The sequence below is a fragment of the Brachycentrus maculatus genome, unplaced genomic scaffold (assembly GCF_059751285.1).
Source record: "Brachycentrus maculatus isolate JH-2025_06_01 unplaced genomic scaffold, ASM5975128v1 h1tg000235l, whole genome shotgun sequence".
Classification (NCBI taxonomy): Eukaryota; Metazoa; Arthropoda; class Insecta; order Trichoptera; family Brachycentridae; genus Brachycentrus; species Brachycentrus maculatus.
In genome coordinates, this window is record NW_028280986.1 from 39,809 (window position 1) to 64,474 (window position 24,666).

Consider the following 24,666-nt stretch of genomic DNA (forward strand, 5'->3'; position numbering starts at 1 on the left):
GATTGATGTTGCATTCTATTCTCTCTGCCTACCCTTGCGGAGAAACAGCGTGATGGTTGCTTGGTTAGTTAATTTTTTATGCATTGAACGTAGCCCTAAATAAACCTTTTTCTACTTCTAAGCATTTTAAATAGTAGCCATAGCATTACATTGTTAAAATAAAAAAAAATGTCTCGGAATGCAGTGTATATTTTTAAATTGATTACCGTGAAGCATTACAAAGTTAAGTTTTTATCCTATTTCTAGCTGTATCTTGTTTTCGTCACTTTTTTCAACAGTTATCATGAGATATTGAGAAGTTCCAAAAATTTTAGTAGTGTGATTGTCAATCACGGGTAGAATGATGAATGTTACACTATAATAAGAGATCACTTAACCAACCTATGACAGTTCATAAGACCTATAAATACCTGTGTAAATTATTTAATTAAATATAAAAAAATATATATAAATACCTCCTAAGTAGAGAAAACTGAGATTTATGAACAAGTTTTTGGTCACGCTCAAATTGTTGTATATACTATGTAATATGTACTTATCATTATTATATTATTAAACCATATCCGCCCACTATGTGGAGTATGTGGAGTCCACAAACTGTCTCCAGGCTATTTTGTCATCCGCTAGCTCCCTTGTATCCTCCCAATTCGGGTCCGCGTCCCGAAATTCAGACGAGAACAGCCGACAAATTGTCAGCATTGGTCGTCCAAGACGACGCGAACCTGATAAAGCCTTATAAAATATGTAGTCAAAAGATGTATATTCTTTTTTTCTCCTTTATTAACGACCGTAGCCAATTATGCTTTCTCTTTTTAAGTACCTTTATTATTCATATATTTTTTGACATCTAATCAAAGATGAAGAAGAATATGGAAGTCTGGGCATTTACGGGGCTGACGACAGTCATAGGTTGGTTTAAGTAATCACTTTACACACGTGTAACATTCACCAATTCTACCCATTATTGACAACCACACTACTCAAGTTCTTGGAAATTCTTTATATATAATATGAACCAATTTTGAAACATTGTTCTTGAATCACTAGAACTTCACTAGAGACATCTATTGGTGAGATGAAAAGAAGCTTTTTATTTTTGATGTAACCCAGATTACCCAGATTTTGTAAACAAGTATTTGGACACAGTCAAAATGTTGTAAACCTATATTATTGGTGCCAAAAGTAATTATGTATCAAAACAAGGATGAACATATAGAAAACAAAAAATTGTGCATTAGCCTAAAATATATTATAATTATTACTGTTAAAGTATAAACTCATGTTTAAAAACGTGTCCCCACGGATGTCTTAAGCTTCGAAGTAGGTACTACCAAAAAACTTTTTGAAGCACATTCCGGACGTAGGAGCTTTGTCCAGTAAAGGGTACAGGAAGGTTACTTTTGTATTCGGTTTGGCAATAAACAGTTAGGTGTAAAACCATTAAGATTTAATTATTTAATTTACAACCCTGTCCTTAAAACTAAAAGTCGATCAACAAAAGTAAATCGGATGTTTTTACGATTCTTTCCTTTTGTACTCTAAATTACTTACATAAATTAGTCGAAACATTCATACATTTTTTACAAATCGTATGTTGGGGTAAAGTAATTAATTATTCGAGCTTCTTTTGATAAAGTTTTGAGAAATTGAATGAATAAGGCTTAATTTTTTTTAAAGCCTTTAAAAAAATCTTTTTAAAAATAAATGTTTCTCGATAATTATTTTAAAAAAAACATGAAACCTAATTTTAATTTAATTAAAAAAAGTTTGAATCATGATAAACATAACATCATTTGTATTAAGACAAGGCTTTGAATTTCGGGTACGCAAGTACTTTATTGGTAATTTCACTTCTTTATGCATAAAAATATAAAAAATTATACAAATTTCAATCAGACCTAAAGTAATTTAATTAAATTTGCAATAATGGTCAGTTGATCATTGTATAAAAAAAACATTATTATTATTGTATATAAACGAAAATATGGCTATAAAATATGGGTAGGCTACTGCTTCTTGTATAAAAAAAACACTATTAAAATTTCCAATATTATATGAATCAAATTAAATTAAAATAATGGTATTTTCATCATGGTAATAAAATATTATTAGATAGAATTTGAGTAGTAAAATATTATTGATACGTAAACAAGGCTCTAAGTTTTGAGTAAGCAATTAAGTACCTTGTTAGTTATTACACTGTTTTACGTTTAAAAAAAATTAACTTAAAAATAAAATAAAACTTAATTGAATTTTATTGAAAATAAAGGCTTCTTAATCACGGTAAAAAAATAATTGTGTCTCTATATTCGTAAAATTAAAACAAAAAAGTTTTTGGTATAAAAAAGTCTCTAAAATATGGACGGACAACCAGGTCTTTTCTTAGTAATTTAACTGTTTTTTAACAAATAAATAAAAGTAAATGGTTTTTTCTTTAATTAATTTGCACTGAAATGTATACCTTCCGATTCATTGACATTTCTTACCTTCTATTCATGTTTATTTTCAAACGTACGTTGATTCTCAAAAACCTCACAAAAATCAATTCACATTGCCCCTTGAAACAAGTGTGCGATCTTACAAGTATTTAGGCCCAAGTTTATATTGAATTTGCGTGTTTATATTATGTAATACGTATACACATCGAAGTGTTTCTTCATCGAAGTTATTTCTTGTTTCCAAGTTATGCTGTGAGCATATTATCAATGGGTGTTTGTGACGTCAATGTGGGCTTCGGGAGATTTGGTGACGTAGTTTGCAACATCTCGTGTCACCGTCTCCGTAATGTAATATTGCGAATGTATTTATCAGGTTCGTGCGGCAGATGGGATTTAGCAGTCCTGAATAATAATCCAGACAGATTTCTTGTCACTCGCTAAAATAAAACACATTTGCTGAGAAACATGGGATCTTATTATCTACATGTTAGGGTCTATTCTATAACAGGCCTAAGCAATTAGTTAATTACATAAGTGCTTCTTTTTATTGTTTAAGTATTAGTTTAAAAAATATTATACTTAGATTTATATACTAGACATTTCAATTTACTTAAGAAAAATATCATATGAAAATTATGCTTTTTCTAAAAAAAATATATGAAATCACGAAGATAATCAGGAAGCCATATCCTTTATATGGAAAAGAAAGAAAACAAAAAGCACACATTTTTTTATATATTTAATTTGACAATGCTTTTAAAGGAATGTAAATATTCAAAATATATTAAACGATGCAGTCGAAAATATTGAAAAGTCTCAAGAAGCACATTATTCGCAAACGAGCAATATTGCGTGTGTTTCTGTGACGTTCAATAGATAACGCTGGGATTGTTATCAGTAAAGCGGTTTTCCAAAAAAGCACGTGTTAACCTGTCATTGCTAATAATATACTTTTTCATGTTTATATTATTGAAATAGGTGTGTATTCGAATGCAATGTTGTGTCTACATTTCAAAGCAATCAGTGAATTATTTTAGATTTGATATTTTGAACAAACGAACTTAAAACGTTTTTATTTATTGTGCATATAATAGATAAATGAGAACCTGCACTCATTTCATAAATTTTTTCTCGTTTTATAATTTTTATTTTTATTTCGTAATTGTTGATAATCATGATTTTTGTATATTTTCTTACTTCATGAGTGGTGATGAGTTTTTATTTGGACTTCGATAGCGCTTGAAACCAAAACAAGTGAAAACGAAAATAAAACAAATTCAACAGTAAAATATTTAAAACCAAACTATAAGAGAAAATGAATGATACCAATGTGTGACAAAATTATTGTTTATTGTTAATTAATCAATTAAGCGGTGTACAATTTGCTATAAATTGCACGATACAAACTATTTGGTAGAACGTTAATTAAAGTCTTCAGTTTCAGGTAACGTTACACAGAATGTAGAATCCAACGTCTTGGGTTGCTGTCGGAATACTGAAATATCCCTGTAAAGCTAGAGATTCGTATAATTTGAGGCAGGGTGATGTTTATTTAAATATTCAAACAGGAAACATTATTTGATTCTTGAAATATTTTAAACATTTATTTTAAGGAAAGTATTTACTTATTGAATAAAGTGCTATCTCTAATCCATATCCGTGGTAGTGGTGGTGGTATATTTGTGGAGCATCTGGATACTACAAACTGCCTCCAGGCTGCCAGTTCCTTTGAATCCTCCCAAGTCAGGCCCGCGTCCTAAAATACAGGACCAATTGACAGCAGTGGATTAAATATCAATATTACATTTAACAAACTATGGATCCAAATTAAGTAATCGTTATTATACATAAGAACTGTATTTTTCCTAAAATTTTACGTATATATTTATAATAAACGTACCTTTTTAAAACTGTTGTAATAGTAGTATATTTAAAAAAAAACAAACAACATCTCATATTGTTTTTTCGATTGATAATGAACGGATTATTTTTGAAACGGAGCTTTTTCTGACTTTTAGAGATTATGATTATTGAACATGTATTGAAAAACGTGCCCTTAACCGAATAATCACAATGAAAACATTTTTTTAATAATTTCAAGTATGCAAACATGATGAAAATAAAAACATTTGAAAAACTAACACACCTGATTTAAAGAGCAAAATAAATAATAATAATTTGCCAAACTAAATCAGTTTTCTTTGTTTTAAAATATTTTGTTTATTCATTAATACCAACATATTAACTTTTGACTTCAAAATTCCTTTGCATATTCTGGATATAAAAAGACATACTTATAAATTCTTTGCTAAAAATAATAGCATACAGTTATTAAATTAATGTTTCCCATTTTTTGTATGACTTGTTGTTTACATGATACCTCGATAGTATTTAAAAATAATGACGTGAAATATATTGAAAGCATCGGCATTGTTATTTAACATGCCACCCTTTTTAAACTTGAATAAATAATATGACATAAGTATGGTATTGTATATTATTCAGAGCTCATTTCACCAAAATATTTGGTATGTGTTTTATTTTGTTTGATTCGTTTATTCATATTTCATCTCATGGTTCTGTGAGTGTTTTCATGTAGTTGTCATCGGTGTTAAAAAGGTATTATTTGTACCCAAAATAAAATAAAGAACTTAAAAGTAGTAAAAAAAATTATACAACTGCAGCATTTTATTTTTCAGTCTGAAAGTTTTAATATTCTAATGGCTCATTTTTAATATCTTAATGGCTGAGTTCTAAAAATATTAAGTTTTAATTGTGCATTGTAGTTTCCAATATACTAAAGTAGTAGTAATATAGAATAGAAAATATATTTTCGTATTTTGCATAAATATTTTACATGAAAATTTTCATCATATTTCGTATTCCTACTTTAGGTATTTTGCGATGCATGAAAATAGTTTTTTAAATGAAAACTAGATTTATAATTTTTACGTAGTGATATTTTTATTGATATTTCAACATAGATGAAATAGGAAAAAATATGGAAGTCTAGACATTTACGGGGCTTACAACTTGTCATAGGGTGATTGGAGTGATCAACTTATTCACTTATTTTTTATATTTACAAATCTGATATTACACATTTTTTTTTGTTTTTGTTTGAGATTACATCTATTTATATACAACTACATACTTATTTATATATTTTGAAGGTCTTAAAATAAATACATGATAAAGAAAACAGCAGTTGACACATACTATATATATCAACAATAAATGCAATATGGATGTTCAATAATGGTAGAATGGTGAATGGTACACTATTGTATGAAGCGATCACTTAAGCCAGTCAAATACTAGATCATAAGCCTTGGAATGATCAGACTTTTATCTTCATTCTCATAAAAAAACGACATATACTTCATCTCATGTTGAAACACCGATACTTAATATGTATATTTTAATATGTATGTATATCGTCCGTAGGGTGAACAATCTAGTATTTGATATTTGTCATTAAGACAATATCTCTTTAAACTTATTACGTACTTATTTATATGTAAGGCAGGTTACATAAATAATTATATAATAAATGTATTTCATCATATTCTTTTTAATACAAAATCGAGCATTGAAATTAAGTTAGATTTATAGATTTGGCGTTCAATTTGTAGAACTCTATTTTAATTTAAAACTAAACGCTAATTTTAGGAGTTTTAATTAATTTAATTTGAAATTTCGGAATATTGCTGAAGAATTGAAAATTAATTTAATTCGCTCAATAATAAATACAAATTATAAATCCACATAATGAAAATATAAAATGCTAAATGCATTAATGACACGTTTAAAAAACTAATTCATTATTTATTGAGTTAGTGTTTCATTTGTAGAACTAAATTTTAATTTACGTTTTAATTTTTAAATCAAACAGAGATTTTTTGAGTTTATTAAGTTGTATTTTATTTAAAATCCAATATAATATTAATATTGTGATAATTTTTTCGCCTAGTTATGGCATTTTAAAACGAATGTCTTTCATTTGAACGAAACGAATTCGTTCGAAAATGCCATAACTGGGTGTAACAGTTGTCCCAATACTATTTTTTTTCTGTGTTTTTTTTAATAGATTCAAAAATTAAAAATAAAGTAATTCATCAATTTAAAGACATCGATAAACTCGTGATAAGAAAGCATATTAGAAAGTAAAAAGATTCATACAATAAATTGTCTACGGTGTCATGCTTACTTTATCAGAATTATATTGACTTTCAAAAATATTTACATAGACTTAATCAACGTTTGAAGAAGTGTGACCCCAAAATGTAGCGCCCTGAACCATAAATCTTATCATCGGAATAATAATTATTCTCGTTTGGTTTCAGTTTTACGAAGACGTTCGGGCTGGTGACATGTGTCGAGATAGGTGAATTATTATATATTCCTTACAAGTGTACGCATTATTTCCCAAGAAATGTCGGTCCACAGTGACGAAGTGATAAAGGTTGGAAATTGGACGCCTTGCAAAATGGTGTGGTACAAAATGGCCATCTGTTTTCTGTTGGTGACAAGTGTTTCTTGCGAGGCCACGAGAACTGAGATCGACGGGGACTTAGTTCCTCCCAGTAAGGAAGCAGCTCCTCAAACCTTCGCCAGAACGAGGAAGTTCACGATTGAGGAGCTTCAGAACACCAAGTTTTCTCAGAAGTACTCCGGAGACCTTGACTTGGACCCATGTAAAGCTGGTAAGTAGTTTGACAATATTCTAAGCAACTGGATATTTTCTTCATACGAACTAAATGTTTTGCTGCGCCATTTATACCACTTGGCATCCGAGAGATATTCTTAACATAACTCCTAAATGCTCTGCGCCTTTTAAGATTTTCAATACGATAACTTTACTGATTAAATAGTTCTAAAATGTAAAGATAAAAAGGGATTTACATAAATTAAAATCCCATATTTTTATCATTTAAGAGTTTTGCTGTCGAATCCAAATAACCAGCAAAAAGATTTCGGAAGCACTTATAAGTTATATGACATGTCAAATTACGAGTATTTTATTAATTGCTAAAATTTAATAATCATTTTCAAAACATGCTTTTGTAAAATTAAAAAAAAATCTATTTTTTCCCACTTTTGATTTTAAAAAATGTCCAATCATTACTCACATATTCGTCATTTTTTAAATTTAATAATTTATCAAAGCCCTGTATAATTACCATACTTAAATTTGTTAAAAAAAATGTTGCTCAAACCCTTTTATTTCCAAAGTTGACTTGGTATTATCTTTCGTATTAGATGGGTAAAACATACCGACTTATTATTTAAATATCTTTATACATACTTATGTATGCATATTAATCACTAGCCGTCAGTTTTTGTACCCTGTTTTTAGGAGTATAATGTTACAATACAATTACTGACATCTGTTGAATTAATATAAACTGACGATCATAAATATAAATAAAATAGTTTATATTAGTTACTCATAAAAAGCTCTTATTTACACGATTCTCGCTACCTATATTACCGATTGTACATTGAGTATGAACATATGGACATACATGGACCGAATTCCAAAATGGACTGTTATGTTTTAAGGAATTCACGATCACATTTTCCCTGAAAAAATAATTATATTATTTAGGTGCCTAAGTTAATTCAACATGTATCATTTTAGAGGTTTAAACATCAATATGCGTTTAAAAAAAGAACATTATGTTCACTTTATAAAATAAATCTGTTTTCAAAAAATAAGATTAAAAGTTGAATTTATTTCTTCATTGCGGAGATGAATATAAATAATAAAACTTTACACCACATTTTGCTAACATATTGAAACTTGTCTTTAACCAGTCCATGCGCTAAAATGACAATTTCCTCAGACTTCTATAACTTCCGCATTCTGCATCCATAGAAAATATTTTCTTGGCAGTTTCGCTAATTAACTACTAGTACTGACCCTATGTTGCATAGGGGACTGCATCAAATTGACGCAATTTTTATTCGATCGTTTATTATATAAAGACATCATGATCTGTCCTGCGCTTTGGTGCTATTCCAGGGTAAAAAAAATATTATTGTGAAAAAACCCATCCTAATTTTCTCCCTCACTTGGAATTGAACCCGGAACCCCCAGTATGGTAGCCAATGTAGTAACCATTACACTACGGAGGTGGTCTTATTAAAAAAATTCTAGTTTTCAATCGCATATTATATTAACCAAGTTTTGCACCGTGCTTTATTTTTTTTGTAAAAATGCATTTTTTCTGGGACTGTTCGTGTTTGTAAGTTCACCGTCACGCTAAAATGAAAACAAAAAAAAGCCTTGTTGAAAGCGTCTGAATATGAAGGATTCGAAAGACAAACAGAGCATTGTCTTACTCCTCGCCGGACTGGGGATGTCTGAGGCTTTTAATTACAAAGAACCACTGTCGCCATATAATGAAGCTCCACTCATTCCACTGACATCTTGATGAAAGCTCGTTCGCTAACTTTTGATGCTCTAAGCTCCTTCAAAGCTCACCCTCATTCTCGCCATGAATATTATCGCATTAAACGACTATTAAAGAAAACGAATGAATGAAGCTCTTACAGCATCATTAGTAATAAAAAAAATCTCTGCAGTCGTTTAATTTTTGTACGTTTTGAATTTAAACCTATTAAGATTCCTTTTGCAATATTTACCGCTAAAACATTCGTCGGATTTTTTTTTGAATTTGTGAATTGAGAAATAATATTAATTAAGTAAAAAATAAATAATTTATTTGAGCGCAGAAACTACAATGAAGATGAATTTATTATATTTAATTTATTTTTTATTTTGTCCGCCTCCGTAGTGTAATGGTCAGAGCGCTCGGCTTCCGTTCTGGAAGTCTCGGGTTCGATTCCCAGAGGGGGTTTTATTAATATAAGTGATTTTTTCACCCTAATATTTTTTCAATATTACCCTGGATTGGTACATGAAGCGGAGGGTTGATCACCTTTACTTCGTGTTTTAACGATCAAGATAACACTGCATTTATATGATGCAGTGTCCCATGTATCATTGGGGTGCAGGTAAGGATTCGAATGAATTAATGATTTTTTTTTTTTAATTTTAATTCCAAGGTTTTGAAAACCGATTTCAGGTTATTTAAAAATGGACTTTAAAAACATATAGTTTTTTATGACTCACAACGCGTTATCATCAACTAAAATTAAATATTTTGAGTAGAAATATTATTTGAGAAGGTGTAGAATGTCACTACAACGTTTGTTGACATTTTAGTGACTTTTTCCTGATCGGAAACGATATGATAGATAAATCATTTTCAGGATTTTTTTTCAGTGGCAAAAATAAATGAAAAAAGTGTTTTTATTTTGCTTTTTGACAAGTTGAAAAAGTAGATTAACACTGATTTATTAACAAGTACTTCGACACCATAGTGTAATGTTTAGAATGCTTGGTTACCATCCTGGAGGTCCCGGGTTTGATTGCCAGGGGGGGGGGGGGAAATTTTTTCACTCTAATGTTTATTCAACATAACCCTAGACTGGTGCCTGAAGCGTAGGACTTTCCTTCATGACAACACTATGTTTGTATGATGCAGTACCCTATGCACCATAAGGGTGTAAATAAGGGTTTGAAGACGAAGATTTCGACACACGCAAAATGTTGTGGATATTAAATATAATTGTGCTTTATTAATAACTGGCTATGGAAAAAAAATTCAACTCAAAATAATGTTGTTGCTAAAATCATATGCAAATGATATTTCATGATGTACGCAAGATAACAAGCAAATATCTAAAATATATTGCTGCCAGAATTGTCACGTGACCTAAGAGATCTTTGAACACAGAGATTCTAAGAAATCTATTAACGTCTTCGTACTGTTCTCAGTATTTAAATGTACCCATAATGAAATCTGGTGGTGCATACAAACACACTAACGTCCACCGAGTGCTCGAAAGGCAGCTTTTCTTATTTGAAGAGGTATGCAGTTTGTGAGTAGGCGGTATATTCTACCAAAGGCGGAACTTTGGGCGGTAGTTTAGTGCTACTACAGACCTTGTAAACCAGTTTATTCAATTTTTAATTAATGTTTTACTTAGTAAATACCACTAATTCTTAAAATCTACTGTGACACGTGTTTCAATGCATTCCGCATTATTTTCAAACACCGTATGACAGTTTATTTCAACTATAATAAAATAAACTTTAAGAATGTGTGAAAAATCATTGTATGACAGAATTAATAACGAAGAAATAATAAAGGAATGTAATTTATTGAAATTACATTCCTTTGATTCGGCAATCACTTTGTAATAAAAATCTATATATTTTTTTAAATATAAATTTTACTTATTAAATACTGTTTCCTAAAATTTATTCTGGCACGTGTTTTGATGCATTCCGCATCATTTTCAAACACCGCATTTGAATGCATCGTATTTAAAAATGATGCGGAATTTATCGAAACCCGTGTCATAATACATTTTAAGAAATAGAGGTTTTTATTAAGAAAACATTAAATTTAAAACGTGACTACCGAATCAATTAATGAAATGATATTATTCCCCAAAAATACCCATAAACAACTTACTTCAAAAAGTCATAAAAAATAAAGTCCAGAATTAGCGTTAAAATTGTCTACACTACCTAGTTAACGCGTTATCTCTTCTTTTCAATCGACTACCTAGACTCAAATATTCATATTTTATTATTTTATGAATCCCACAAAAAATATTAGAATTGAATATTGAAGGTATCTTTAGTGTTTTAGTAATATTTTAATTCTCTGGTTAAATTAGCCGAAATTTTAGATACTTTAAGTATTTAAAAGGGAAACATTTCAATGTGCTTATGAACTTGAGAAATTTCTTAAAATTTTTGAACTCATAGTGAAGTGACAGGAGATACCAGAAACGTCTCCTAAAAATAATCCATTTAATCCACAAAACGATGAAGGACTCTTTGGTTAAATGCTCGTCAGATGGTATTTATTTTTTTAAATAATTTCTTAAGAAACTCTTCATTATCTTAATAGCCAAACTTTAAATATGGATAAAGCGTTGGTAATAAAAATAAACTTTTAGTTTTTACAATACATATTTTTTTAAAGCGGTCAGGTTAGGAGTCGAAACAATCGACGGGTATAAATGAGGAGATGCATGATCGTGGACGAGGGGAGGAATGTTTAAATCGAATAACGGTAAAAAAAGTGGTTTAAAACAAAGTAGTTTTATTTTACAAAGTTTATAAAATATAACTCAAACTTTTATTTAACCACATTTATTTTTGTTACTTTTGTTCAACTGGTTTCGACAAGCACTTTTTAATTTTCAGGGATAGATATTTACTTAACTTAAGACTTAAAAATATTTATAACTTTGAATATTTTTCATTTTAAAGCTTGGTACATATCCGTCCATGAAAAAGACAAGGTGTTTATGTAAACCGTTGGAAAAAAATGGACCAAAATAAAATTGGTCTGTAAAAAAGTGTGAGTTTTATTTTATAAAGATTTAAAGAACAAGATAACACTCGCACACTACATAAATTATCGAATAATAGAAAATTATTTTAATATTGTCATTATAAATCTGTTCATACAAGTCATTAAAAATATTTTCATCAAGTTTTCGTTTAAATCGAGTAACGGTAAAAATCTTCTACGCCTTTTAAAATTAATTTTTAATTTCATATTACACCATCCCTGTAAAATTAAAGGTGCCGAGGTACACAGATCTTTGTGGGGAGAATGGCTGGCCCTATGCCAACCCCTGAGGTACCCGAGGGGGTGATCTCTATCTCTGTTATCTGGATAATTGAATTGCTATCCGCAAGTAATTTCTTCTAACTACCCCTGGTTCTTGCGACTGGCAGGTATTAACGAAGGAACAGATGCATCCGGGTAAAAAATGTCCAATCAATTTCTTAAAGTCTCCATTAAAGTGTGCATGTCAGTTATCATTTAAAACTTTTTTTATTTAGCTATCTATTCCATTAATTGTTTTATAGATAAATATTTTATTTCTTTATATTTACAATATTTCTTAACCTCAACAACCAGCAAGAGCTTGGATTTGGTTGGCTGTTGGAGTAGATGACTCTTTTTTATATATATATTAAGTTAGAAATAAACAATTTTGTATTAATAATTTAAATTTATACTGGATTTATGACCTAACGGATGATATGTCAATTTATAAAACAATTTTGGTCGTCTAAACAGAGGCATCTATTTTTTTTATACAAAAGGAGATTTAAATCTAAGTATTTTGGTACTTACAACTGGCATGTGGCTGATTTGGAGAAAACTTTATACTTTATAAACTCTCAACAGAATTCCGCATCTATCAAAACTTTCTCAAGTTTCCTAAAGGAATCTTTAACATAATGCGCGTTATAATGATTTAAAAATTAATGCAGTAAGGTAAAGTTGCCAAATACCGTCCCATTTTCGTAAAATATTAATAAAAAATAAATAACACGAATAAAGTCATAAATAAACGCCAAAATTTAGGTTGAACGTTCCTTTATTCATTTGAATCATCAAAAACCCGTTAACTTTGTTACTTTTTTTCATAAAAATTGCTTTAACAAAAAAAGTAAGATGGGGACTAAATTAGGTTCGGGGACGAAATTACCTTAGTAATGTTTAATTACGAGCAGAATGGTAAACGTTACATAATTATATAAGGTGATCACTTAAGACTGCCAAATACCAATACATTAACCCTAAAAAGTGCAGACTCTAATAATCTTACGGATACAAAAAGGAAGATGTTCCGTGTTTATACACTCGTAATATAAATACGTAGAAATATATGTTTCTAATTACTACATATGTAGGAACTCGAATTGTTACATATCCGTATGGAAGGTAGTAAAAATACCTATGTATTGTAAAAATATAAACCGATTAATATAATGTAGATACATGCATGAAAATTTTATAATATCGACAAATTTATCAATACTTGCACGTACCTACCTCCATTTTCCGTGGATTTCATTTGTGTGTTGGAAATAAGCAAAAACGCCAATTTGATTAAGTTTCGGTTCCTATGTAGGTTAAGGGGCGGGTTTCTCTAGGATTGTGCAGTTAGTACTGATAAATGGCATTGTGCACCCCCCAACGAACAGAGAACTCTTGACTCTGCAATAATTTAATAATCTTCACATCAAACGAGAAACCGCTTTCAGCTTTTTACAGTTTAAGATTTTTTTAGATATTTCGTAAATTTATACACATATTTTAAGTATTAATGTCATCAATGGATACATATACCAGAATGGGTATGAAACCCTGAGTGCTCTAGTGGGTGCTACTTTTCTTATTACCATATTATTTGGTACCTTTTTTGCTTCTTTATTTCCTTAAACATATAGCAATGATGCCCTACATCTTGAGCTGCTTCATTTATGTTATCTATATTATTTCAAACACATTTTTTACGTCTGAATCCAAGAACCTGAATATGCAAGATAAATGATATCGCTTTCATACAATTTATATTCAAGGTAACACAGCATCAATTTGATGAGGTTTTCTATGAACCTCGGGTTCAGATTAAAGTAAAAATGAAATAATATTACCAAACAATTAATTTATTATCAAAATATTATTTATTCGATCACTTTATGTATTAAAAAAGGTGTGCTGAGATGGTTTAGGAATGTAAGTCAAATGAATGAAAAGAAAGCAAAACATATTTATCAGGTGAATGTGGTTGGTAATGTAAGTAGAGAAAGAAAGACTGAGGAAAATTTGGCATTGTGAAGTATTTCAAACACTGAAATGTGGTCTAGTCAGGAGTTGGTATATCGATGGTTATGTATAAGGAGATATATTTGTAGGAGTATGGCCATGCACTCCGCATGCCTCCTGAGAGCCTTAATCAAGCTTGCCTCATTTACAATGCATCAGGTTAGTGCCGCCTAGGACGACCACTGCTGTCAATTCGTCGGCAGTTCTCGTCAGAACTTCGGGACGTAGATCTGACTTGGGAGGATGCAAAGCAGCTGGCAGCTGATAAGTCTGGAGACAGTTTGTGGACTCCATATGGTCCACTCAGGGAGCGGATATGGTTAAATTAAATTAATGTATGAGGAGATGAATTTATGTTCTGAATGTGGCATTCTTTTCTTTCTGCCTACCTAAGCCTGAGCTAAAAAAAGCTTTTCTACTACTAAACATTTGAGATAGAAGCCATTTTATTACAATATGATCTAGTTATATTATTTGTTAAATAAACTAAGCTTTACTTTTGTGATTTTGATAATTTTTGTAATAAAGATTAAGGAGCAGCGTACACAATATTAGTTTAGTAGAACAAACATGAAAAAACAAAATTCTTTTTCATTAATTTTCCTTTTATTTATTTTTAAATTACCCGGCCACAAACAACGCCTTTATAACCTGAATACAGAAATTCTAATTAAAAAGAACTGAACCTCATTAAAAGTTAAAATGAAAGACTCATATTTAAATGAAAAAGGTTTTTGAAAGTTCAAACACAATAAACTTTCATAAGTAAAATTTAACCCAAATCCGAACATTTACTTTCAAGTTTGCTCACATTTGTGTTGTGCGAGTTAACCTACTTTTATATTCGATCGGAAACTTTTCTAGTTGTTCAACTAAAATCATTTTGCAAGGAATGCAATTTTAACTTCATCTAAAGTTTTCACTAGCAATTTGAACATGATTAGTTCTCATTCACAATGTTATAACAGGATGAACCTAAATAAGAGTTTAAAAAAATAATCAGCGATTTGAATGAAATTAATTTCAAAGCATTTTGGTTGTGTCTAAATCCTAGTTCACAAATGTGGGTCATTCCGCTTAGAATTTTTTATTTATATATTTTTTAAAGAATAACCAGTAAAATAATCTATTTCCTGGCTTGTTTGTAGGCAGAATAGTGCAAATATGTAAATTAAATGAAAATTAAGTGAAAAATACGTCACAAACACCCAGACAAAATTGAAAATAAATATATCTTGAATTCATTTTGCAATTGGCGGGAATCGAATCCGCGACGCCAGTTTCATAGTCGAGAGCCTACCCAACTATGCCATAGCGCCAGTCTGTCATAAGCAGGTTTAAGTGATACCCATGAAACTTTAAAGAAAATTCAAATAATTCATATATAATATTTATAAATACATTTTATTTTATATATGTTTAGTAACCTGATTTTGTTGTTACCAACATTATCGTCATTAGCAGTTTGGTGATGTTGGTAACGCCGAAATAAAATTTCTGGTCAAATTAAATATAAAACAAACAATTTTCAATTTCATATAATTTTTCCACAAAATTACTTATTTCTTTGTTGTTTTACAGAAGTAATAAAAATAGTTAAATTTTTCTGCAGCGAAAAAAAAACGAGGCTATTAATTAAATTAATTACACAATGAATTTTATTTAAGGGTCAAGATTTTCCGGACACCTTATAATTTCAACACGAAATTCAGTAACGTTTTATTAAATTCCTCATAACTCACCTTAGATTTCAAATTTTAATGTTTTATGGAAATACTATTTCAGGTTAAACGATCTTCTGTACGACAATGGCTCTAAGAGATACTTTAGCCATAAAAAAGTTACTATTAGAAATAGGTATCAAATTGTGGTAGAGAGGGTTCGAACCGAGAAACTCTGACTTAAGAGTCCGCGACACTAACCACGGGACCACAACCCGAAACATTTTTCTTCCATTTTTGTTAACCAAGTTTTAAAAATAGAAGTATAGAAATAACATTAAGAACTTATTATTTGTAATCTATCTATAAAAAATTGTGAATAAATTGGGTTACAATAATTTATAAATATTGTTTGCCGGCTCTGGGCTTTCCAGCGTGGTGGCCATATGCGTTGGAAACAGCTGTTACTCGAAATAAATACTATCACCCTGTAGAGTGAACAGACATGTGGAAGAGAAAGTTTTCATGTGTACGGTTTGTAGTTTAAGTAGTTAAGCTCGATGATGAAGCGAAACTTTATCGCAAAAGGTTGCCCGTCCCACTGTCATGTGTGATGATAGACTGAGCCTCATCGCTGCCGTCTAACCCGTAACTAGCGGTCAGTGTAATTTGTAATGACTGAGAATGACGAAACTTTATCCGAAATGGCACCCTTACACAATCGTTTTCATCATCATAATAAAATGTACAATTAATTTTGAGTGTGTCAAAAATACTAGTTCACAAAACTGGATTATCTCTAATTATAGTAATTGTTAAAAAAAAGACATCTCAACATAGGTAAAAAAGAATTAAAACAATATATACATATATATATATATTTAGAAGTTCCAAGAATTTGAGTAGTGTGGTTGTCTACAACATTTTGAGTGTGTCCAAATACTTTTTCACAAATCTGGATTATCTCAAATTACAGTAGTTGATTTTTATATTATTTTTTGACATCTCATCAAAGATGAAGAAGAATATGGAAGTCTGGGCATTTACGGGGCTGACTAAAGTTAAAGTGGTTAAAGTGATCACTTAAACCAGCCTATGACGGTCGTCAGCCCCGTAAATGCCCAGACTTCCATATTCATCTTTATCTTTGATGAGATGTCAAAAAATAGTGTGGTTGTCAATCATGGGTAGAATTGGTGAATGTTACCCGTATGACGGTCGTAAGCCTCATGAATGTCCAGACCTCCATATTCTTCTTCATCTATGTTGAGATGACAAAAAAAAAAAAAATTAATTTTTCTATTTTTAGATTACCACGTTGTTGACATTTCCAACGTAATAACGCTGTTAAACTTCCATAAAACGCACTTAATATGTAGGGTTTCTATTAAATATTATTACTCGTGTATTTTTCTTTCTACATTACAAACAAAAATATCTATTTACCAAAGTTATTTTGCAAAATTTGTCGTAGTCCGGAGAAAACATCTTATATCTACATATACAGTAGCCAAGTGCAATAAACATGACTAATTTCCAATTTTTTACAGTTCATATTGCAATACAAAACGATATCAGTATCTGTGTTTTTTTTTTAAATATTTACTTCGTATTGGACTAAACGAATTTTTTAAACAAGAATTGTATTGACATATTGCTATAATTGTATTGCTCACTTAATTAAATTATTATAGTTTAAATTAATTTAAACTATATATATATATATTTTTTAAAGGGTAATATTTGTGTTTTTATTATTCACACAAATATTTCAATTTCATACTAATTTTGTTAGCCTAAGCGGCTCATTATTAGAAATAGGTATCAGATTTCGAACTGAGAAACTCTGACTAAAGAGTCCGCGACACTAACCACGGGATTACAAACCGACACTATTCGAATAGAAATTACCAAATCAATATAAAATTATTATGGCACATTTGAACAATATGTATTGTTTGAAAACATTATTAATTTTCAAAGATTAATATTTGAAATTGAACTTGTAATTTAATGATTCAAAAGTTAGCCCTAAAGATATCTCTAAGTCGCTTATAGAGCCAGATAAATAAAATGTGTGATTTATTTGTCTCGAAGTCTAGACAATAAACGCCATTTCTTAAGTTATATTCCTCCTGTGTAAGAGATCTTATCATTATAATGTCTTAATAAAAAAGTACATTTAACTTGTGTAAGAAGACATTCGTAACTATATATTCATCCATATATTATATTTTTAAATAATTATAATAATTGAATCATGAATAATCGTTCAATTATGTGACGACACTGTTGTCGAAATATATGGGAATTGAGTCACTTTGTAGTCATATCGCTCACTCCTTTCAACAACGTCATATTTCGAAAATCGTCAATTTTCAGTTGTGCATGTTTTCGAAATTCCCAGAAAATGTACTTTATCCCAGGAAAAGCGGCATATTTTGAACTTATTATTTACCCACTACAAGGCAGAAAGTGTTTTTTATGCATTTTTAAGAAAATGTATTGTTTATTTTTTTTTCAAACGGAGAAAAAACATTCAGGTCTTACCTAAAAAGATATGTGGCATAGTAAAAAGTTCAATAAGTGGCTTGATATTGATTTTTGAAACATTTTACTAAATTTAGAAATTTTAAAAACCATCTCCTAAAAAATCGAGTTTTTTTTATATATGACGTGTTTGAAAGGAGTGAGATAGTAAAAAATGTAAATAAAATAAAATATTTAGACGAACAACTTTTTGCCAGTTATAATGCAATTTCATATTATATTTGGATATACATAAAATAAATACTTTCATCGAAGCATCACAAAACGAAACAATTTACGCACGAATACATTCCCGTTTGTCTACGTGAATTTTTCACTGTCATGTAATGTTTTTTTCGGGTAACAATTACCAATATTTGTAAATAAATCACGATATATGATTTTCAGCACGGTTTTCGGTATGTCAAAGGTTGTTCTAGTGTGAATTTTTTTACGAAATAGCGTTTTTGCGACTCACCGTTGATATTGTAGGGGAATGACAGTGTTGGTTTTACTCGCTTACTCGCAAAGCGGCCATTACCAGTTAAAAGGATTGCTGTAGCTAGAATGTCGCTATATTTATAATTCAGTGGCATCATCTATTCTCATTTCTCACTCACGTTTACTCGAACGAACCGGTAAAAAAGTGTATTGTGTTAGCGAGACCTTTCCATCTCACAACACTTTATTTCAATTAAGTGCTCTGTCCGTCCTTCTTTAGTCCTTTTCCGCACAATTTAATGCCATGGTTTTATTATTATTTGGTTCAGATACAAACTCGCTACTAACTGAGACGGAACGTTCGAATACGAGTAGTAAAATGTGCTGAAAATTGACAGCTACAGGTGTCACAATTTTTTTTTTAAATCACACACACACACACACACATACATGTGATATGGGTGTGTGTGTGAGGGAGGGAGGGTGTGGTGTAAGGGGGTGTGGGTGTGTGTGGGTGCGGGTGTGGATGTGCTACGGGTTTGGGTGCCAGTGTGGGTGCGGGTATAGGTGCTAGTGTGGGTGCGGGTGTGGGTGCGAGTGTGGGTGCGGGTGTAGGTGCTAGTGTGGGTGCTGGTATAGTTGCGGGTGTGGGTGCCGGTTCAATCACCCTTTTTTTTTTTACATATTTATGTAAAAAAAATCATGTGCGTAACACAAGAACAGCCGTACAGAATTTTATATTTTCATAGCAATGATTTAAAAATCTCTATTTGAGATAAACAATATTTTTGATCAATGTATGTCAATAAAAATCTGGTAAAAATAATTAAATTATTCATTTAAAAAAAAATCATTTTGTTTTCATCCCGCCTTATTTATTATATTTTTTTCGTTACATCAATAGTACCCTTGGAAGAGTGCATAGTGAACTTAAGTAACGTAAGTTACGTCAAGGGGTACACAAAAAATATACATTGTATTATTTATTTTAATATTTAAATTAAAAAAGAGTAGTATTCAATTTAAACGACTTTTTTTTAAATACTTAACATACAATTCAGATAATACGTTTTATAATGAAAACAATTATAAAAAAAATATTTTATCGCAAACAAACGAAATAATCACCTCGAGTTTAACTCTAAATTCCTCCACTAGATCAACGAACCCAAATCATCCAGCAGAACCCTAAATATTTTTCGACCACCAAAAAGTGATGACGGTCTAGAAGCAGGTAATTGTATCCAAATGGCTATTGTTAAAAGCCAAAACCACCAGAATTCGATTAAGGTTGTTTCCTTTGTAATTTGCATTGGGGAGGTCACTTTAATTTGCTAATAAATCCCGGAGTCACCGCAGAACAAATATACGACGTCGCGACGCTACCATCGGGCGGCGAAGCGGAGCGCGCTTGGCGTCTTCTTGTTTTCAGTCTGACTTCAGGTCTAACTTTAGATGTTCCATGAAATACAGCTGAAAATTTTCAGCGCAAAGCATCACTCTTTGTTTTTACTAGAGTTAATTTATTTATATATATATATATATATATATATATATATATATATATATATATATATATATATATATATATATATATATATATATATATATATATATATATATATATATATATATATATATATATATATATATATATATATATATATATATATATATATATATATATATATATATATATATATATATATATATATATATATATATATATATATATATATATATATGTATATATATTTATATATATATACATATATATATATATATATATATATATATATATATATATATATATATATATGTATGAGGAGATGCATGAATGTAGAAGAGGCAAAGAATGTTTGCAAAGACAGAGTGGTGTGGCGTTCGATTCTCTCTGCCTACCCCTGCGGGGAAGCGGCGTGATGGTTGGTTAGTTAGTTAGTTCAGTTAGGACTGTGGGAGGTGAAAAGTAAATACCATGATTTATTACAATCTATTGTGACACGTGTTTCGATGGATTCCACATGATTTCTAAATACCGTATATAATCAAAATGCATTGAAGCACGTGTCATAACATATTTTAAGAAATAGTGGTACGTACCAAGTAAAATTAAATTAAAAATGGATTAATGTTACTGCATTGTGACTGCGAAATCAATTAATGAACTAGTTTACTTATTTCTTTAATTTCTCATTATTAATGTAACCAGCTAGTTACTGTAAAAATTAAATTTATCGTTACATTTATTAAATGATAAACATACCACACAGCATTGGATAATATTATTCACAACATTTTAAGTTCGTCCAAATACTTGTTTACAAATCTGAGTTTCTCAACATAGGAGTTATTTTACATTTTCGACATCTCAACACAGATGAAGAAGAAATGAAAGTCGTTTACAGGGCTTACGACCTATCATGGGCTGGTTAAGTGATCACTTTACGCACGTGTAACATTGTGAATGTTACACGTAGTTAATGTTGCAAATTGTCGGAAGTGATCATTTAACCAGCCTAAGATAGGTCGTAAGCTCTATAAATGCCCAAACTTTCATATCTTTCTTCATCTATGTCGAGATGTCAAAAATGAAAAATATTTTCTTTATATTCCTCGCAGGACAGTCATTTCGATTTAACGAGAATGAATTTGTTACGTTTTCAAAACACACAATTTTAAAATGAAAATTTCCCCTACACTACCTGCCTTCGGGTTATTAATATTCATAAGAAGTCCTGCATCTTTACAGCAGTAAACGCTCTATAACATTATGCTGAAACTGTTTGAGAAAAGAAAAATAAATATCAATTTAGTTAGTTGCACGAACAAGGGATGTCATTAAGAGGGTAGATTTATGTTGCTTTATTACGAAGCCGATTCTAACAAGGGATGTTACAAATAAATTCTAGTTACAAATAATGTAAGGAGCCAAGATTTATACGTGTAAAGAAGACATCAATGACTCCGTTAAAACGAGTTATACAGGAACTAACAGAGTATACTCGTGCTAACGATAAATCTACAAGTTTTAAGTTCGCGTTGCAAAGCACTCTGGAATTTGGTTACGAGGCATAAATTAAAAGACTAAATGGAAAGCTTTATTCCTTTTTTCTTTCTTCTAGTGTATAAAAAAAACGTAAATGTTCGCTTGTTCCAAATCTGAAATCTCCTAACGTTATTCATCGATTGCTTTGAAACGTTTACAAAACGTTATATTCAAATATGCGCGTGTTTTTATGTACCTGTAAGCTATTTTATTTAACCATAATGTAAAACGCCATCTATTGAAAGTAAAAATCAAATACACTTTTTTTTCATGGCGGATAACGTGCTTCTTGGCAGCTACTGTCAACAATCATTTTTAATGTTATTTTCCAAAAATTTTTTTTACTAAAATGGCAGCGCCATCTGTTGAAAGTCATGCAACATGCGTAATACTAAACTCATGACAAGCAACGTGCTTCTTGATAGCTCCTGCTTTAATTTTAATTTCTAAGCATTCTTAAATTTAATTTCTTCGAATGCAAGTTATTTAAAAGATTTTTAATATTTTCATTATTTAACAAGCATTACGAAATCAAAACTGTTAAAAATATGTGTTTCTATTTATTTTTCCATTTTACTGAACCACATCAACGCATGATCGGGTAGACTTAGAATTTAATAAAAAAATATATTTTAGAAATCTTACAATATTTTTCAAAAAGAAACTACTTCTACTAACACGCTGTTTCCCTGAAGGGTAGACAGAGTGGATAGAATGCCACACTAGTCTGCCCTGACGCACACTCCTAGCTTCCTCTACACTAATATTATTTATTCTCCCATTCACATTTGTAAAATATACTCTCTTGGTCATTCTCGAGTCATCCATTCGATCCTATGGCCAAACCACATTAAAGGAGCTTTCTTCAAACTTGAAATTATTCCTTATTTAGCTTTACTTTCTTTTCTTACTTCATTTTTAATTCTGTCATACATCGATTTTTCAAATCGACAAAATTATGTTGTATTGTTAATAATAATGTATTTTTTATAAATTTCCAAATAAGTTATGAAAATATCGACTTTCTCGAAAAAATCCACCTCCACCTCCGTGGTGTAATGGTTAGCTTGTTTAGCTGCCATGCTGGTGGTCCTGGGTTCGATTCCTATGGGGGGTAAAAATAAAATTTAGTTATTGAACACTCTAATATTTATTTTATATTACCCTGGACTGGTCTCGCAGTAGTGATCACCTTGCATCATCTGTTAACGATCAAGATAGCAATGCGTCAATATGATGCAGTGCCCTATGCACCCTTGGGTGCGGATAAGGGTTAGAAGAAGAAGAAGAAAAAATCATCACTTTCTTTTACTTGATAATTCGAGAGCAGAAAATTGAAATTCCAGAAGGAGAACGATAAAAAAATCAGTTGTCATCAAAATTTACGAAATCGTCTCGATTTCCGTTAAAATCTCAGGCTCCTATTAAATGAAAGCCATTTCTAAGGAGAGGCTTTCATAATAGCCGGAGCTTTTCGTTTCATGGGGGATTGAGTCGATTAACAAGACCGTAATATGAATTTACTACGATTTTAAGAAAATACGGGTTCTCGATAAGGCCAAACGAATTTTTCGTCAATAAGCGTAAAAAAAAATTCCGATAAAAAAAGACGTCGCTCAAATTGAGTACATGCCATATACTACATAATATTTTTTTCAATATATCAATTGAACTATCTTTAAATATATATTTATATTTCAGGTATTTTTGTTTTATATTATTTGTTGAAATTTTTATTTATTTATTTATCTTTATTCGAATCTTAAGGTGAAGTAAACAAGCCTCTAAGGCTCGTATGGCAGAAACACAAACACAAAAAAATAGAACACACGATGATAGTGAAATTTCTTTTAAAAAAATAAGAGAGGCTTAATGCGTGAGTAGAGAGAGAAAGATAGCATCTAAAAACAATACAAAATTTGCATAAAAGTATGTTTGTTAAATACTCACACTGTCATTGATAGCTGTTCTAATTGGTTAATCTCATATTAATTTGTGAGTTAGTTTGTGATAACTAAAAAAAGAGATTAATGTCCGTCATTCGATATTTTAGTACATATTTAACTAGTGGTATTTTTATCTACAATAGTATTTTTTATCTACAAATATGTTTTTTGACAGATTTTTTCTGTCAGATAATAATAATTTTATATTAAATTATGGTTTTCAATTTTGAAACATGGCCTTTTTTTTAAAAAACATATACGTCTCCCATCAGTCTGATGATGTCGGTAATGACAAGACCTAGTCACTGGTCGTATAAAATTTATGTGGAAAAAACTATGAACTTGTTTTTTTTATATAAAATGCAGTTCCACGGAGAAATGACAGTAAAAAACATTTAAATAAACTGTGCTGTTTTGCCTTTTTGCTGCTAAGTTTAAAATTCACAGGTAGTGTGATTTATGAAGCATAATATTTGTGCGATATATGATTTATTACAGCCCCGTCGAGCAAACAGCTTTATTTACTTGTCGGAATGTACGTAAATTTCCTCATCGTATTTACTTACACATATATCCGCAAACTGTTGTCTCCGTAACAGATAATGGACAACAAACTCTTCCCATTCACGAGAAAATATAAAGAGCGAACATTAAACGGGGCTTGTTTAAGAGCTTTTGTAATTTCCGTTACGTTTTGAATTAAATGTTCGAGACAACCTTCACGAACACTGTCATTGAATGTTGTCGAGATAAAATTATTCTGACTTAGTGTGTCGTAAGCGAAAGCTCTTAAGGTTCTTATAAAACTTCATCTCGATGGAATAACAAAACGAGATAATTTAAACTAGTATTTGAACACATTTCATTCAAATATGAAAT

The 24,666-nt window shown here is 30.3% G+C and overlaps 1 protein-coding gene across 1 annotated transcript in view; it reads left to right on the forward strand.

Moving 5' to 3' along the window:
* The window catches only part of LOC148306601 (tolloid-like protein 1), a 147,219-nt gene that overhangs the window by 37,035 nt on the left and 85,518 nt on the right, over nucleotides 1–24,666 (forward strand). The window contains exon 2 of the mRNA XM_088264650.1: nucleotides 6,785–7,144. Coding sequence (XP_088120776.1) covers nucleotides 6,874–7,144 — 271 coding nt within the window. The 5' untranslated portion in view covers nucleotides 6,785–6,873. The remainder of the gene's footprint in view (nucleotides 1–6,784; nucleotides 7,145–24,666) is intronic.